General features: G+C 48.2%; 1 protein-coding gene across 2 annotated transcripts in view; it reads right to left on the reverse strand.

The window, feature by feature from the left end:
* LOC308300216 (glutamate receptor ionotropic, kainate 2-like) overlaps positions 1 to 16,989 on the reverse strand; it is a gene marked incomplete at both ends in the record, with an annotated part of 144,959 nt that overhangs the window by 5,415 nt on the left and 122,555 nt on the right. For both annotated transcript variants that reach the window (XM_080744025.1, XM_080744024.1), the window contains 2 exons: positions 14,658 to 14,883; positions 15,147 to 15,364. In XM_080744025.1, coding sequence (XP_080600151.1) covers positions 14,658 to 14,883; positions 15,147 to 15,364 — 444 coding nt within the window. The remainder of the gene's footprint in view (positions 1 to 14,657; positions 14,884 to 15,146; positions 15,365 to 16,989) is intronic.

Raw genomic sequence — 16,989 nt, forward strand, 5'->3', positions numbered from 1 at the left:
CTGTGTGATCAAAGGAGGAGTAATCACTGCAGAGTGCCTGAGTGGGGTTGGGTTCCTTTCCCATCCACGCTCGCACACACACACATACACACACACACGCTTGCACACACACGCGCACACAAACAAACTCTGCCCCTGACCAAGCCAGGGAAAGATTAATGCCTACTGTGAGTGTTCATGTTTCATTAATAGTCCACCGCTTTAAAAGCTTGTTAGTGTATTTATGCGACCATTCAGGGGGAGGACGGGATATTTGTGCACCGCGACCCATCTCTGCATTTACATTTCACATTTGCATTTAGCCAAGGCACTCTTATCCAAAAGCCACTTAGCGACGAGTTCAGCAGTTGAACGGGGATTGTGTTCCTCGACTGCCAACATTTTACAAGCTGACAGGAGTTGCAAAAGAGTAACAAGCCAAGCCCCGGCACCCAGATAAAAGATGTAAAAATATTCCCGTCACCCTTGTGTGTTCATGCATAACAGAGAGCATTTTAGGGACATTAGGGGATATTTTGTGCACACCGGTGCAAAGGGGGACAAGATGGCTCTGACTGCAGCTGGAACCTCTATTGCAGTGGTTCAGGTGTGCAGTGTGTTGAGGTACAGTACACTGTGTGCTGGGAGACACATCCAGGTGTGACATAGATTATCACTGCAATACAAGTTAACTATAGAAAAAGTGATGCTGTTTTGGTAACACCTCAGTAGAACATTAGTTCTATGCCAATCAAAATCGTCCTAGACAATTAGCCCTCCTGGCCCCCAAACTGTGGAATAAACTCTCTGTCGCACTTAAAACTACAGACTCACTCCCTAGCTTCAGCCGTGGACTGAAGACTCACCTCTTCAGACTCCACCTAAACCCATAGCACTACTGTAACACTCCCCCTTCCCTCAATGACCATACACGAAGCTAGATAGCATTTGTTAGGTTTTAGAGTTTTTTTTTTTTACTGATTAGGTGCGTGGTCTACCTATGTTATTGTGTGCTTTTGTTTTTTTCTAGATTGATATTCTTATGCATTTGTTATATTGTTGTTGATGTACTGACATGTTATCTTGCTTATTATAGTGATGTGTATTACCTGCTTATTGTAAGTCGCTTTGGATTAAAAGCGTCTGCTAAATGCCTAAACTGTTAAACGTAAACTGTAATCAAACAATTGAAACACCTGTGTTTGCCCCTAAACATGACCGCTGTAGGACTACAATTGCCACACAATCTATAGAGGCTATTTGCAAGAATATGAATACGTGTTGAGACTTTGACTTGGCCTTTGGTGAGCCTTGGGCACAAAAAGTTTGAAAACCTCTGCACTGTTCTCACAGTCTTCACTTGGCAGTTATGGCTGGTCCCTTTGGTTCTCTCTCTCCACCTCCGCCACTGTTCTTCATCTATCATTTATGTACGGCAATACATCATCCTTTCATCTTTGCGTCTGCTTGCGTTCAGATTGATGAAGAGGGCATTAACACTGAATTGGAAATTACGGAGAGCGCCGCTGATTTCCCCCCAGCACGCTATTCTCGTCCGTCTGTGTTCATGAAGAGGAGAAACATGCGCCCTCGTAGGCTTTGTTAATTTGCCGTATGCTAGTGATTCCCAGACATTGTTCCGCGAGGGTATTGCAAGTGTACCCCCAAATAATTGAGAAAAAAACAAGATTTTAGTGGTAATATACAGTACAGTGGTGGAAAAAGTACTCAAATCTTTTACTTAAGTAAAAGTATCAATACTACAAAGTAGAAATACTCTGTCAAAGTCTGGAATTCAAAATGTACTTGAGTAAAAGTACAAAAGTAATTGGCATCAAAATGTACCTATTTCACAAGTTCAAAATGTATACTTGTTTTGTTGTTGAAAATAGCAGATCTACAAGCTCACAATACGTTACATCGTGTATGGTCGTAGAGACGAAGCCTGAACCCTGACCCTCATGTTCCCGGGTTTACAGGGGTTTGGGCAGAGCAACTTATTTAGCCCCCTATACGACACCAACATTCAGATTCAAGAGCTTAATAAAGACTCACACTTGTCTAAATACGGTACGGCATTCTATAATTACCCGTATCCTCCGTGTTCTTTAATAAGAAGCCTTTTTATCCGATCGTTTTCTGTTTTTCCATGTATTTCCTGACCCATCTCAGTCTCCATAGATCGGGGTTGGTGCGCATGGGGAAAACCAGGAATTAATGGCCGCTTTGGGAAACCCGGCCATTATCGTGACAGCCCTACTCTGAAGATGTTCAAGTGTGACTCGATCCATAAAAGGTTGAGAAAAGCTTCTATGCACTGCTCTGCCTGTAAGGTAACGTGTGTACTGCACGTGTGGACATATTATGTGCAGTCAGTTCACATGCATGCTTCTATGCACAGTCAAATCCTCAGTCAGTGTTATCTTAGCCATTTCTAAACACAGAGAGTATGCAAATGTAACCAAATGAAGCCCCATTTGGTTACGCGTATATACGCTCAGTGTTAAATTAACACTCAGGACGTTGCAGTGCGGAGGAGGACAAGGGATCCATCAAGTGTCCGAGACCCCCCGATTCTGCCCGCGCTCATATTTCAAATGATTAATGATTGCCTAACAAAGCAGAGCTGGGATAAATGCTAATAGGATGGCTCCTTGGGGAAATGCGGGTTATGGAGAGAAGGTGCCTGGGCGATACGGGATGGAAAAGCGCTGCACTTGACACAGTGCGCGCGCACGGAACCACCTGACAGATGTTCTACACCAGAGGATATCCATCACTCCTATGCTGTCTGGCCTCAAATGTTAATGTGATCAACCGCCTTATGGAGGGCACATTTGCGTTCCAGGAATACAGCGGTGTGTCGTGTGAAACCAACAGGCAGTAAAAAAAAATAAAGAAGCTTGGGACGCAGGTATTATTATAATGGCTTGGACTGGCCTTGAACTGCCCCTATGTGTCCACCGACCTCCAACCTGCATCTTCCATGCGGTAAACCAAGCAACCTGCTCTGTAAAGCCCAGCTGTGGAAAGAAATGTTGTGTTTTTTTTCCTCCACCTTTCAGATGTTTCAGATGTTCTGCAGAAGTTTTTTCAGCGTTTTACATTTACAATCCTTCTCAGCGAAATAGGATTTCCCTCTTTTTCAAGGCACATATTAGCCTGCTGGTCTTTAGGCAGAATGGAATGGGTATTCTTAGCAGGCCAAAAAGTAAAGGCTAAAGAGCTGTTCGGAAAATACTCCTCCACACACAGGCTCTCCTCTTTTGTTTGCTAGTGTAAGGGAATATCACAAATGCCAAAATATGAGGTCCACAATCTCCCCATATTCCCATTATAGAATGATGAGTTTGCATCTATCCTATAATATTTTGTTGCACAACAATGGCATTGTAGAGGATGTCATCATAATACCTATTTATGAAATACTGAGAGAAAAACAAAATCAGGAAATAGTCTTGACATAGTGAATGAGTGCTAGAATGGACAGACTTCAGAATACGAGTAGAACCATTCTGGATGCATTATGAATTTAAACTCAGCAACAAAACCACTGTGACAACAAAGTATTTTCATCCATATAATATACCAAGTATATGGCTGTTTGGGATGCCGGTGGCAGCAATATATTTGCTGTTCCATGTGTCAGCGCATTAATGGAAAGCAGCAACTGATAGCCCCACACGACCGTGACCAGTAATGGGAGCCCATTTCACGGACATAAGTGTAAGTCCTTCTGTCCTTAAGGAGGCACAGTGGGACCATATTTCACCGCATCACCTCAGCTTTGTCACAGCCCCGTGACAATCACCACAGGGAAATGAAAGGCACACACAGTAAAATCCTCCGTGTCAATTTGACTCTGTGTCTACAAATGGAACCAAATGCCACTTAAGGGTCATTTGGTTCAGCGCAGACTCACTCTTTAGACTCTGAGCGTGTAACAAATAGAACCCTTATGGGTAGGCGTTTGGCGAGTTAGCCCATTAAACCTGGAAAAGCATCTGTGTCGTTTTCGATTTGAGCTAAAAAGCATTATTTTATACTTGAACTATTCAAAAATAGCAGATATACAAGCTCATAGCGCGTCACTTTGTGCCACGATATGAGCTTGTAGAGATGCTATTTTTGAAACATTTTGAAAAATTGTGCAAATCTTTCAATACTCTTATATTCTTTTAAAGCGAACATCTTTAAGTCAAATCCTTGCTTCTCGGTATCCCTGGCACATAATATTTTGAGATGGGGGTCCGCGGATAAAATTCCTATCATATTGGGGGTCCTTGACATGAAAAGGTTTGAGCACCACTTACACAGCAACAGTGGTGCATTAATGTTTGGGGGGTCGCTTATCAAGAGACGTCCCGTCCCACGCATATCGCTAAAGGCTCAACACCTACTATACAGGTCTATTGATATGCATATAGGCCCTGTTGTGACACTAAAGCGTTGGCGAGGTGTGAACTTTGGGGGGTTTGGCATCAATGCATGTCCGTTCGCGTGGGAGACGAGACCCCTGCTCAGAAAAGATATGGGGCAGCGGGGGCGCGCAACCCAAGACTAATTCAACACTGCACAGCAACCTACGTTTTTTCAGAAAAATGTGAGGATTTAGAAGACGTTTGTAGGAATTGACCTCGGGTCTAAACGAGTTAGAAAAGCTCAGGATTTCACAGTGCCGGCTCCCGTCAGCCTGGACGCTGCCAGCCAGATCCCTGAAGATCCATAAGCGTCCCGGCGCTGCTCATCAGCGGCGGACAGGTCCAGACGTGGCCGTGTGTTTTGATGGCCTTCATATCCCCCGGTGATGGATGTAGCCATTACCGCAGGTCGCGGCGCTCTCACCGGCCTCGTCATCATGACTGCTCTCACCTCGGCAATACCGAGATTGGAAAGCGTCATCAACGACTTTCAGCCGGGGCGGCCCCTGGAGTGCCCGGGATGTGAGCTGCACACTTATTACACAGGTGCCAAATTGCTTTTATGTGCCACAAAATGGTTACCATAATGTGGAGAGAGAGGAAAAATGGCGCTTGTTTGCGGAGGCCTATTACCGGCAGCAGCACAGCCATTCCATATATGCAGGTCTCAACATAACATGTCGCAAGTATTTTCGCAATGTTTGAGCTTGCGTGCGGAATACCAAATTGGTATTTTACAGCAAGAGGCTAATGTAGATTATGTCAGGTATGTTAATTATAGTGATTCATAAAGACACAGATTTTTACCTCCCTAGCTGATGGTTTAAACGAAAAATCTAAAATAAGTGTCAAACATTTCTATATTCCCATAGCAATCATTGCTATAGTATTTGTTCAATAACAGTCTCCCATTTCTCCAGCCCTTAAAACAAAAAGTACTTATTTTTTTTTATCCAGTCAGGAGAGACTGCATGGATACACTATTACATTGAAGCTGAACCATTATCTTTGTGGGTCTCTCTGGATAAAATTGGTTTACTGATCTGAAAATGTATTTTCTGTTTACTAAGGAGCTGGAGGGCCATTCACACTGAGCAACTATAACTATAATAACTATAAAAGTATAGTTTCAAAAATCGTTGGAAAAGTCAAGTGGGTGGCAGTGTTTACACTGACTATAAAAAAAATACACTGGTGTACAATATAGTTATAGGAAGGCTGGCTGAAAGGACTCGCTCACTGCATTGAATTTGAAGGAATACTCCTTAAGACTGAGACTAGAAATGAATGAAAATATAATTTCATTTATTTTTAGATGCCCATAAAGTGCTCGGTGCTCAGTGAAAATAAAAAGCTAACATTTCGGTCCTGGGACCTTCGTCAGTGCTTGATGATCAAGCACTTCCTTAAAATTCAATGCAGTCCTTTTCAGCCAGCCTTCCTTCATTTCCTCCAGTTTTCTGTCATTTACTCGAAATGCACTCCTCTTGGGTTATCGCGCCTCCTAGCGTGCGATACAGAGCTACACATATGCTCCCGAATGACAAAGTCGGAGGGTATGCCAGTCAAAACGCCCCGCCCCAACCGAGGGCATAAGGCGCGAGACTGGCATGTGTACTTCCTCTTCCGTTCCTCTGCACGCATGAGATACGGACGTCTACACATGTTACTCTACGACAAATAATTAATTCTTCAAGTTACTCAGTCTAAGATCAGTTCGAATTCAACTTTAGCCTTAGCGGTGAGTAGGACCATCACCCACGGGTTTCGTTCAACTTGGTCTGTTCTTCTCTGTTTTGTTCTTCGCTGTTTGCTGCTAACGATAACAAGCGGCTAGCCTAGGTTAGCTTAGCTTACCGTCGTCATGTCTAGCGAGGGTCTGTTTTCACCACCCCTCCCTCGACGCTGCGGGGATCCGGAGTGCAGCCGCTTCATCGCCGCTGAGGACCCGCATTCCATCTGCCTGGGCTGTCTGGAGCTACAACACGCTTGGCAAGGTTTTTACTTCCCAAACAGCTGCGTGTTCTGCGCGACGATGGACGCGGCCGTTCTTCACCAGCGTCTGCTGGTGGTCATGAACATGGACGCTACAAGGCCCAAACAAAGCCACGTCGCTCGGGGAGCTCAGATGGAACACGGCGCTCAGATCCCCGCCACGCCAGGACAAAGAAGCGGGCCTGTTTCCAGCACCGCAGCAAGGTTTGTCCAGGCGGCTCCTAGTGTTTGCGAACCTATCCGCAGTAGCTTCGCTCCGATGTACACTATTTCTACCACAGCGCACAGTGGTGGACCCGGCATGTTCGGCTCCACCCCGCGCTTCTCCTTCACGCCCGGTCCTGGTTTGACCAGCACCGGGCCTCTCCAGGCCTCCGCCGCCCTGCAGGCTAGCCTCCAGGGACCACTCCAGGCGGGGCCATTGTCTCCGGTCGCCGCCGAGGCGGCCACCAGTGGGACTCCTCACCCCACCAACCCGTTCCTGATGACTCCCAGCACGGTCACCGCCCCCCCCCTCTTTCCCCCCTCTCTTAACGTCCCAACAGAACGTGCCACGTAAAGTGCCTCGCGGCTCGGACGAGTTTGGCACCTCCGAGGAGGAGGAAGATGCCATGGAAGGAGAAGAGGAGGAAGATGAAGAGGAGGAGGAGGAGGACGGTTTGGTTCAAGAGGAGACAAGTGAGGACATTGTGATGCTAAGCCCCCGTCATGGCGGCACCCCTCGCACCTCACCCCAAGCCCCCCCCATCGCCCCTGCCAAGAAGGCAGCGGTGGATAAGGTGAAGGTGGGCGCCACAGCAGAATCCACCCCACAAGAACTGGACCTGCTGGCAGTGGTTGAGCTGGCGGTGGCCAAGATGGGCCTCACTATGCCAGTGGAGCCTCGCCCTGCGAGCTCAACGGAGATCAAGTTTGCGGGCAAGAGAGAGGTACAGACACCAGTCCCTCGCTCTCAGAAGCTACCCGCTACCCCGGGGCTCAAAGAAGCTCTCCATTCCACATGGAAAGAACACAGAGAGCCCGGGAAGATGGCTCTGTCAACCTCACTGGCGGATGAGGACAAGTTTGGCGTGGGCGGCCTTCCCCCTGTGGATGTCGCCACTAATCAGTTCTTCTGTGCCCAGTTTAAACCCACGGAATGCCCCTTCACTCAGGAGCCTGTGCCCAAGTTCAAGAACAAGGACGAAAACAAGGTCTCCAACATGGTAAAAAATGTTTATAAAGCTGCAGGGCTCTCTGTGAAGAGTTTAAACGTGGTGGGGCTGATGAATGGAGCCATGGCAGAGATGCTGCTCCAAAACAAGGACCGCCTCCCTCCTGAAGCCTATGCTGAATGGGATGCCATGCTACAGCTGGCAATAGTGAGCAACGTCCATGCCATCCAATGGGCTGGCAGGGGGATGGACGTCGCTGTCAGCATGGAGAGGTTCAGGTGGCTGCAGAAAGTCCCCTTCCAAGGCGACGAACCAAAGGCCAGCGAGAGGCGAGAGGAGCTGAGGGGCCTGGACACAGCCCCCAACAGTCTCTTCGAGGGAGCGTTACCCTTCCTCCGTGTCATCACCGACACCAATAAAGCCCAAAAAGAAGTGGTGGATGCTGTTTTGGGTAAACCTGATAAAGGGAAAGAACAGTCAGGCTACTCAGGACGCTCTTCCCGTAATAGGGAGAGATATCAGGGACCCCCCCGACAGGGCGGGAAACCCCATCGTTCTCCTAGAGCTCCGTCTTCCTCCTCGGGCACGAGCAGGAACAGAAGCCAGAGCAATCAGGGCTCCCAGCACCAGGAGATGCGCCCACCAGCTCGCCCTTCCTACAGTGCAGCAGTGAGGGGACGTGGGAGAGGGGCGAGAAAATGACACTTTGAGAAAGAGGGCCTTCTCACCCTCGGCGCACGGAGACAGGGTCATGGACGGCTCTCCAGCGCGCAAGCACAGTGCACTTTTGATCCTGCCACCCAGGGTGGAGGAATCCAATGTAAATGTGAATTTTGTTACTGTGCCAAATGTTTTCTCCCAAGTAAAGAATGTGTCTGCGAAACAAGGTCTCTTCTTTCACAATGCACACACAATGGAGAATCCCCAGTGGGGACATCCATATATAAATTATGCATGCCCAGTACCACAATCACAAACACAAACAGCCTTCAAGGAAACCCCCTTAAGGGGCATTTCCAATATAAAAGGTTTAATTGTTCCACAGCCTCAACTCAAGGGCCGGAACAACAAGTGTTCCTCCCTTCCGACACGAGAGGGCGCCAAAGCGCCAGTCAAGGTAAGAAGGTTGCAGAGAGGTCTTTCTTGTTTAGCTATCCCAGCCCGAGCTGCGACAGCAGTATTAAACAGGGTTTTAGACAGGACGTGTTTACAAGAATGCGTTCCTTTTTACACTCCTCCTCTGCCTCCTGTCCCACCGTGCAACAAAGTGTTGTCGCCGGTGATAAAGGCATTAAACGTAAGGCCCTCGCTTCACAGCAAGACGGTGTCACGCTCAGTAGTAAGTCACGTGTCTCAGTCTCGAGTCCCTTTGACTTCCGCGTTACCGGTGACGTCAGAGTCGTGTCCGGGGGTGCACATACCGTGCATTCCTATCAATCACATTCCGTTAGGTCTGACGTCAGCTCCCATTCAGAATCCTTTGTCAAAGCATTTAACTCAATGGAAAGCATGCAAGCCGTGTCCCTGGGTGCTTCGCACCGTGAGGCAGGGATACAGGCTACAATTCTCAACCCAGCCTCCCTTGTCAGACAGAGTGATATTCACGCACGCAAAGGGGCAGGCCGCTTTGATTCTGAGGGAGGAGATTCACTCTTTATTGGGGAAAGGAGCGATCAGGGAAGTTTCCACAGATCAGCTCGGTCTGGGGTTTTATTCTCATTATTTCGTTGTGCCAAAGAAAGGGGGGGGGCTGAGGCCCATTCTGGACCTAAAAGCCCTCAACAATTTTCTGGTAAAGTACAGTTTCAAAATGTTGACGAACGTAGCGCTATTGCGCTCGATCAGAATCAACGATTATTGGACGTCCCTCGATTTGAAGGACGCGTACCAGCATGTGGGAATTTACCCCCCACACAGAAAATTCCTGAGGTTCGGTTTCGAGGGGAAAGTGTACGAATACACTGTTCTCCCGTTCGGCCTCTCTCTGTCTCCCCGCGTGTTTGTCAAAGTGACACAAGCGGCTATAGCTCCCCTGCGGCAGCAGGGAATCCGACTTGCGACGTACCTGGACGATTGGTTAATAAGCGCAAGTTCGAGAGAGGAGGTGACACGTCTCACCAATGTGGTGATGTCGCAGTTAACCTCTCTGGGGTTCAACATAAACTTCAAAAAGAGTATGTTAACACCAGCTCAGCAGACCACCTTTTTGGGGATCTCGCTGGACTCAATAAATATGACGGCTCGACTCTCACAGGAGCGATTAGTCAAGATCGTGGCCTGCGCGAAATCTTTTCGCGTGGGCAGAGTGGTCACGTACAAGCGCTGCATGATTATGTCAGGGCTGATGGCCTCAACTATCCATCTACTCAGGCTGGGCAGGCTGTATATGAGGCCTTTTCAAAAGTGGATGTTGGCACTCAAAATCCACTCGACACAAGGTCGCCGCAAGGTCAAGGTGTCCCCAGGGTGTGTGTACACACTGAGACCGTGGGTGGACGTGACTCTTCTGTCCCAGGGGGTCAGTATGGGCGTGGTGGTGTCACGAAAAGTGATCACAACGGACGCCAGCCTCAGTGGTTGGGGCGCAACGCACGAGGGCCGTTCGGTGAGGGGAGTTTGGGACTCCGCTCTACAGAAGCGGCACATCAATTTTCTGGAGTTAAAGGCAGTGTTTCTGGCGTTGAAACATTTTTTGCCTTTCGTGGAAGGGTGTCACGTGTTGATCAGGACAGACAACACGACGACCATGTGCTATATCAACAAGCAGGGGGGCCTCTCCTCCCCGGCTCTCAATCAGCTGGCGCGGGATCTGACGCTGTGGTGGGAACCACGTTTGGCGTCGATCAAGGCGTCGCACATTCCGGGGCTTCTGAACAGCGGAGCAGATCTGCTGTCCAGGGGGGAGCCCCTTTATGCGAATTGGTCCCTCCACCCGGGAGTGGTGAGACAGATTTGGAGCAGGTTCGGTCAGCCTCAAGTCGACTTGTTCGCGTCAGCAGAGAACGCGAAGTGTACACTTTTCTTCTCTGCGACGGGGCCAGCCCCACTGGGGCTGGATGCTCTGGCTCACGACTGGCCGAGGGAACTGCTGTACGCGTTTCCTCCGTTGGAACTGATCCCCCAGACTTTGGAGAGGGTCAGGCGGTTCGGCCTCAAACTATTGTTGGTGGCTCCGGGGTGGGGCGTGTGGAGGTCGGAGATATCTCCCCTCCTTTACGACAACCCGTTGCCTCTGCCGCCAATCAGAGATCTGCTACGGCAGGCAGGGCAGGAGATCTTCCATCCCGACCCGGCGAAGCTAGACCTTCAGGTTTGGCCCGTGAAGGGGAGTCCTTGAGCGCTTTGGGTCTGACGCCAGGGGCGGTTCAGACTATTCAAAGTGCTAGGGCTTCGTCCACGCGGTCGGCTTATGATAAGAGGTGGAGGATCTTTGAAGACTGGTGTGCGGAGCGTACGTCGCCGGTGGTGGCGTTTGAGGCTCCGGTCCAGCTTGTTGTGAATTTCCTTCAGGAAAAGCTAGAAAGTGGTCTTGCCTTTTCTACCATTAAAGGTTACTTGGCGGCGCTGTCAGCGTGCCATGTGGGCTTTGAGGGTAAGACGGTGGGTAGGCACCGTCTGGTGGCTCGGTTTTTAGCGGGTGTGCACCAGCTTAAACCGGTTACTAGGTCCCTTTTCCCATCGTGGGATTTGGGTGTGGTGTTGGACGGGCTGTGCCGTCCACCGTTTGAGCCTCTGGAGGCGGCGAGCTTAAAGCTTTTGAGTTTTAAGACTAGTCTTTTGTTGGCTTTGTCTACAGCCAAGAGAGTCAGTGATCTACATGCGTTATCGGTGGACCCGGTGTGCATGAGATTCTGTGAGGATGGCAAGAAGGTTCTGCTAAAACCCCATTTGGCGTTTGTCCCAAAGAACCGTGTGATTATACATGAGCCAACCGAGTTGGTGGCTTTTCATCCTCCTCCGTTTTCTTCGGAGGAGGATAGGCGTCTACATTGTCTTTGCCCGGTAAGATCCTTGAGGATTTACTGTGAGAAGACGAGGGCTATTAGAGCGTCAAACCAACTGTTTGTCACTTTTAAAAGTGGTCCTAGACGGAAAGCGGTGGCTAAAGCTTCACTTTCAAGGTGGATTGTGCAGGCCATAAAAATGGCCTACACTTGTGCTAAAGTCCCGGTTCCTGAGGGCCTAAGGGCTCATGACACTAGGGGAATGTCAACCTCCTGGGCTCTAGCCAGGGGTGTCTCGATCCAAGAGATCTGTTCGGCGGCTAACTGGTCGACTCCGTCGACTTTTGTGGTTTTTTACCATTTGGACGTGGCTCCATCTTCATTGGCGCATTCGGTCCTGGGTGTTGCCGCCTCCTCTAGTTAAAGACTTTTTTCCCCCTTTTTTATAGCTGAGACCAAGTCCCTTTGCTCTCGGTAAAAGGGGGGGACCCTGTTTCCTTATAAAACGGCTGCTAGTGGGCCTATTAGTGAGTAGGCGGGCTCCAGCCTGTCAGGGTTTTATGAGGCGGACCTGGTCGGCCTATTAGTTCATGAGGCGGATTTCGGTCTGTCAGGGTCTTTCTACTTTCTTCCGCTCTCGAGTCCGGTGGGCTCGGGGCTCCGTGGGGGAGGGGCCACGCCGGGGGTGTGGTCTCCTGTCAGGCGGAGCGGGCGGAATTTGAGGGTGTGCGCTTCCGGGGGTTTATGTGACCCAAGAGGAGTGCATTTCGAGTAAATGACAGAAAACGAAAGGTTTCGTACGAAACCATGGTTTTCTTAGTTTAGGAGAAATGCACTCCTCAAACGCCCCTTCGCGCGCATTTTGCGTGCAGAGGAACGGTGTTGTTAAGAGGAAGTACACATGCCAGTCTCGCGCCTTATGCCCTCGGTTGGGGCGGGGCGTTTTGACTGGCATACCCTCCGACTTTGTCATTCGGGAGCATATGTGTAGCTCTGTATCGCACGCTAGGAGGCGCGATAACCCAAGAGGAGTGCATTTCTCCTAAACTAAGAAAACCATGGTTTCGTACGAAACCTTTCGACCTCCGCACCTGCAGCTAAACTAAAACAAAGGACAAACAAGGGCTCAGCAGTTTTCTTTAAAGTTCAATATAGTTATGGTTAACTTTTATAATTATCGTGTCAGTTGGAACGGCGCTTTAACTCTAGCAATGGTCAGAATAATGGAGATTTTATTTTAAGATTTTTTTTTAAGTCAAAACAATTATTTTCAAATAATGTTTGACCAAGGTCTGCCACAGAACGCTGCGAAAACAAGTACGGTATAAGAAAAACACCAAGCCAACAAAAACAAGTAGACCATGAAACAGCCCTGCAAAGTTCAAACGGGTGTTTCTGGAGCCCAAATCACAGTCATTCAGACCAGTCCTCCATCCTCTCCATCCATTCTCATCTCATTAAACTGAGACATTTTCACCCCATTCATTCCAGTCCTCCATGACACCATCAATCACCATGAATCCTTTCTGTCTTCCAGCACGTTCATTATCCACACTATAAACTTTTACGTCTCACATATTATCTGCAGCTATTCATATGTTTCACGCACACACACACTCGCGAGCGAACACGCTTGCGAGCAAACACTCACGCACGCAAGCTCGAGCTTGCACACACACACACACACACACACACACACACACACACACACACACACACACACACACACACACACACACACACACACACACACACACACACGTCATTGTAGGTGAAAATCCCAAATGTTTAAAACATTTTAAAATTCTCAAAAACCTTCCAAAATAGCGAGGAAAACCGCCGCTCTATAAACGCGCATTTTGAGAGCTTTAGAGTGCAGAACATACAGTAATAGGCTATATGCACAGCAGCCATTTTGGAGAGAAGTTGGAGAGACAGCCGCTGATACGAACGACCTACGGCCTGGTCGCGACCTAGGCCACGACCTGGAGGTCGTAGGTCCCGGTTCTGGAGGTCGTAGTTCGCGGTACATACTTGTTAGGTCGCGGCCGGTCTAGTTTCGCGACCCCCGGCCGTGGTTGCGCCACCTCGGTCGTCCCCGGGCCGTTGTTGCGCGATCGGGCCGTTGTTCAGCGACCTGGGAAGTCCGCGGTCGTATTTAAAAGGTCTTTTTGCAGAATATTCTAGAGCAGCAGAGCTATTCAACCTTTTGAAGCTTGTGATTGGCTGAACCGGAGGTAGGAAGCGCTCCATTGTAGTCACTTGGACCGCGCGAGGTGCACCAAAACCTATCCTTAACCCTAACCCCAACTCTAACTCTAACCCTAACCTTAACCCTAACCCCAACTCTAACCCTAACCCTAACCCTAACCCTAACCCTAACCCTAACCCTAACCCTAACCTGCCGACACTGAGTAGCTAACCTGCCGACGCTGTTGAAAACGAGCGCTCCTTCCCTTAGCAAGCGTAGAGTTTCTAAACTCGCGTCCCTTCCCTTAGCAAGCGTAGAGTTTCGATCGCGGCGCTCCTTCCCTTAGCAAGCGTAGAGTTTCTAAACTCGCGTCCCTTCCCTTAGCAAGCGTAGAGTTTCGATCGCGGACTTCCCAGGTCGCTGAATTACGACCGAGATCGCGCAAAACCTCCAGAACCGGGACCTACGACCTCCAAGTCGTGGCCTAAGTCGCGACCAGGCCGTAGGTCGTTTGTATCAGCGGCTCTTGCTGGAAAGTTGGGTCTCTTGATCACTTTGTTCAAAGGTGTTACCAATGATACTAATGAAGGCTCTGTTCCATTTCATATAGCACAGTGGTTCTCCAACCTTTTATTTCAAGGACCTCCATAACTCTGAGAGTGTACAAATGGACCCTTACGGGTTCCATTTGTACACTCTCAGAGTTACACACCTTTTAAGGGAACACCCCCAAGGAACACTCATGGTGAGTGTTCCTGGACCACACTTTGAGACCCACTTTTGAGACCCACTGGTGTAGCAGTGTTTCCAGTGAGCCAACATGCACTATATCAGCATCCTGACTGTTTGACCAGAATGGAACAGAGCCTTCATTAGTATCATTGGTAACACCTGTGAAGCAAGTGAGAAGAGACCCAAGTTCTCTCCAAAATGGCTGCTACTGTGCATATAGCCTATTGGGCAGAGGTTTTACCCATAGGCGTTCCCACTCCGTACGCCTTGGAGTCGATGAGGCCCCCTATCTGCGTGAGGTTGCAGTCGCGCTGTGTGGCGAACTCGATGGTGGTGGACTCCATGAGGAAGGCGTAGTCGGAGGTCAGCACGCGGTGGATGCCCTCCTCGATGTTCTTCACCAGCACCGAGTGTCGCCTGCTGTTCATGAACTCCCACATCTTGTCGTAGGTGGAGATCTTGGTTTTCTACGAGCAGAAAGGCGGCAGAAAGAAAAGAACACACAGGTTGTGGCTGCAAGAGCAGAAAGAAACTAGAAAAGATGCAATTGGAAATTGCAAGGTGGTTGCCATGACGCGAGTCACACTTGATTTTCGAAATTTCGAATTTTCAAATAAATTTCGTCTTACCTTATTCTGTACAGTAAATTAGTGTGGGACCGAGACGTCTATCTTTCTATATCTATGTTTACATGGCAGATACAGCAGCAGGGTCTTGAGGGTATATATACCTTGAAGAAGGTCATGGTGGAGCCGTCCTCCACCACCCCGTAGAGGATCTTGGTCTGCTTGGCCAGGTCATCTGCAGAGTCGATGGGAGACTCCATCCTCTCCACTGTGAGGAAGGCGGCCAGGTTGGCCGTGTAGGACGAGATGATGATGAGGGTGAAGAACCACCAGATGCCCCCCACTATTCGGGTCGACAGGGCCTTGGGCATGAGCTCTGAGCCTGGGGGTTGCGGTGGGATTATTACTTTAACCATTGTTTTATGCTTTAACTATTGAAAAATCACGAAAAGTCTTTGAATATTTTTTTACCCGATTCTATAAATGTCTTCTAAATCCTTCTAAGGTTTTTGAAAAACGCATGTTTCTATGTGAGTGGTTCTCAAACCTTTTCATTTCAAGAACCCCTAGAATTACATGTATTTGACCGGCCGACCCCCATCTCGAAATATTATGTATCAGGGGGGACCCTCCCAAAAGCAAATATTTTAGTTACAAATGTTCGCTTTGAAAAAGATATATTCAAAGATTTGCACAAATTGTAATGATTTTTCTAAAATTGCAGATCTACAAGCTTGCAACGCCGTGCTGTGAGCCTTTATATCTACTATCTTTTAATAGTTAAAACATAAAATAATGGTTAAAGTGTTTGCAAATAGTAGTCATCCTAAACATGAGATCTCACATCCAGTGATAACATCCCACTGCCAATAGGATGAAATCCTTGCACCGGAGTTTCACCCAAACTTTCTGGAAACAAAAGTCGATTACTCACGACGAGGCAGAAAACTCTGCTCACTTCAAGCTGATGTCACTTGATGGAAGACATACCTCAAAGCACAATGAGTTGCCTTGGAAAACAACTAATCCAGTGGTTCTCAAACATTTTAACATAAAAAGAAAAAGAAATCGGAGTCAAATAGAACCGCCTAAAGGAACCCTAAAGCTGGTTGCACACCGCTGCGTTTTTTTCGTTGGGTTTTGGAAATCCGAAATCCGCAAAAAAAAAAAAACTGAGCCGTGTGCAAAGACTTTAAGGGTCCCTGGACCCTCCTTTGAGAATCACTGAATTAATCTAACCCTGCAAATGTTTTACACAAACTTTGAGAAAAGGCAGATTTTCTGATAGAAAAGAGTATAAAAACTGTGTTTCAACTTTCAAGTATTTTTGTTATTCAAGTTCAACTCATCCATACAAATCAATCACAGCAACACATTCACACATCGTTCACTGAAAACAGTCTGCAGAAGTCATGGCTAGAGTGTCACGTATCCACGGTAACCTCGGACTCCGATTCCACATCCCACTGATCTCTGAGAGGTCAAGGACCAGAGGAAATTCTGTACAGTGGGTAATGTAGTCCTCTGATATCAACCGCGGCAATAAACTGAACGTTGGAATATAAAGTATGTTGGTTTGTATGTGATGCTCATGCTATATGATAGGCCTAGAATTGTTGAATGCTTTAACTATTGAAAAATAGCAGATATACAAGCTCACAGCGCGGCACCGAGTGCCGCGCTGCGAGCTTGTAGATCTGCTATTTTTGAAAAATCGTTAAAATTTGAATTTTGACCCGATTCTAAGTGTCTTTTGAATCCTTCTAAGGTTTTTTCAAAAAACCTATGTTTCTATGTCAGCAATTCTGGCTGGCTAGCCATCGTCAAAGAAAAGGTCCTTTTCACTTAACTGGAGCTCAGTTAGTCTGTTCTTGAGAGACTGCTATGTCAGTGGTTCTCAAACCTTTTCATGTGAAGGACCCCCAAAATGATATGTATTTGGCCACGGACCCCCATCTCAAAATATTTAGTTCCAGGGACCACCCAGAAGCAAAATTTGAGTTACAA

The sequence above is a fragment of the Nannobrachium achirus genome (assembly GCF_963921795.1).
Source record: "Nannobrachium achirus genome assembly, chromosome: 16".
Taxonomy (NCBI): domain Eukaryota; kingdom Metazoa; phylum Chordata; class Actinopteri; order Myctophiformes; family Myctophidae; genus Nannobrachium; species Nannobrachium achirus.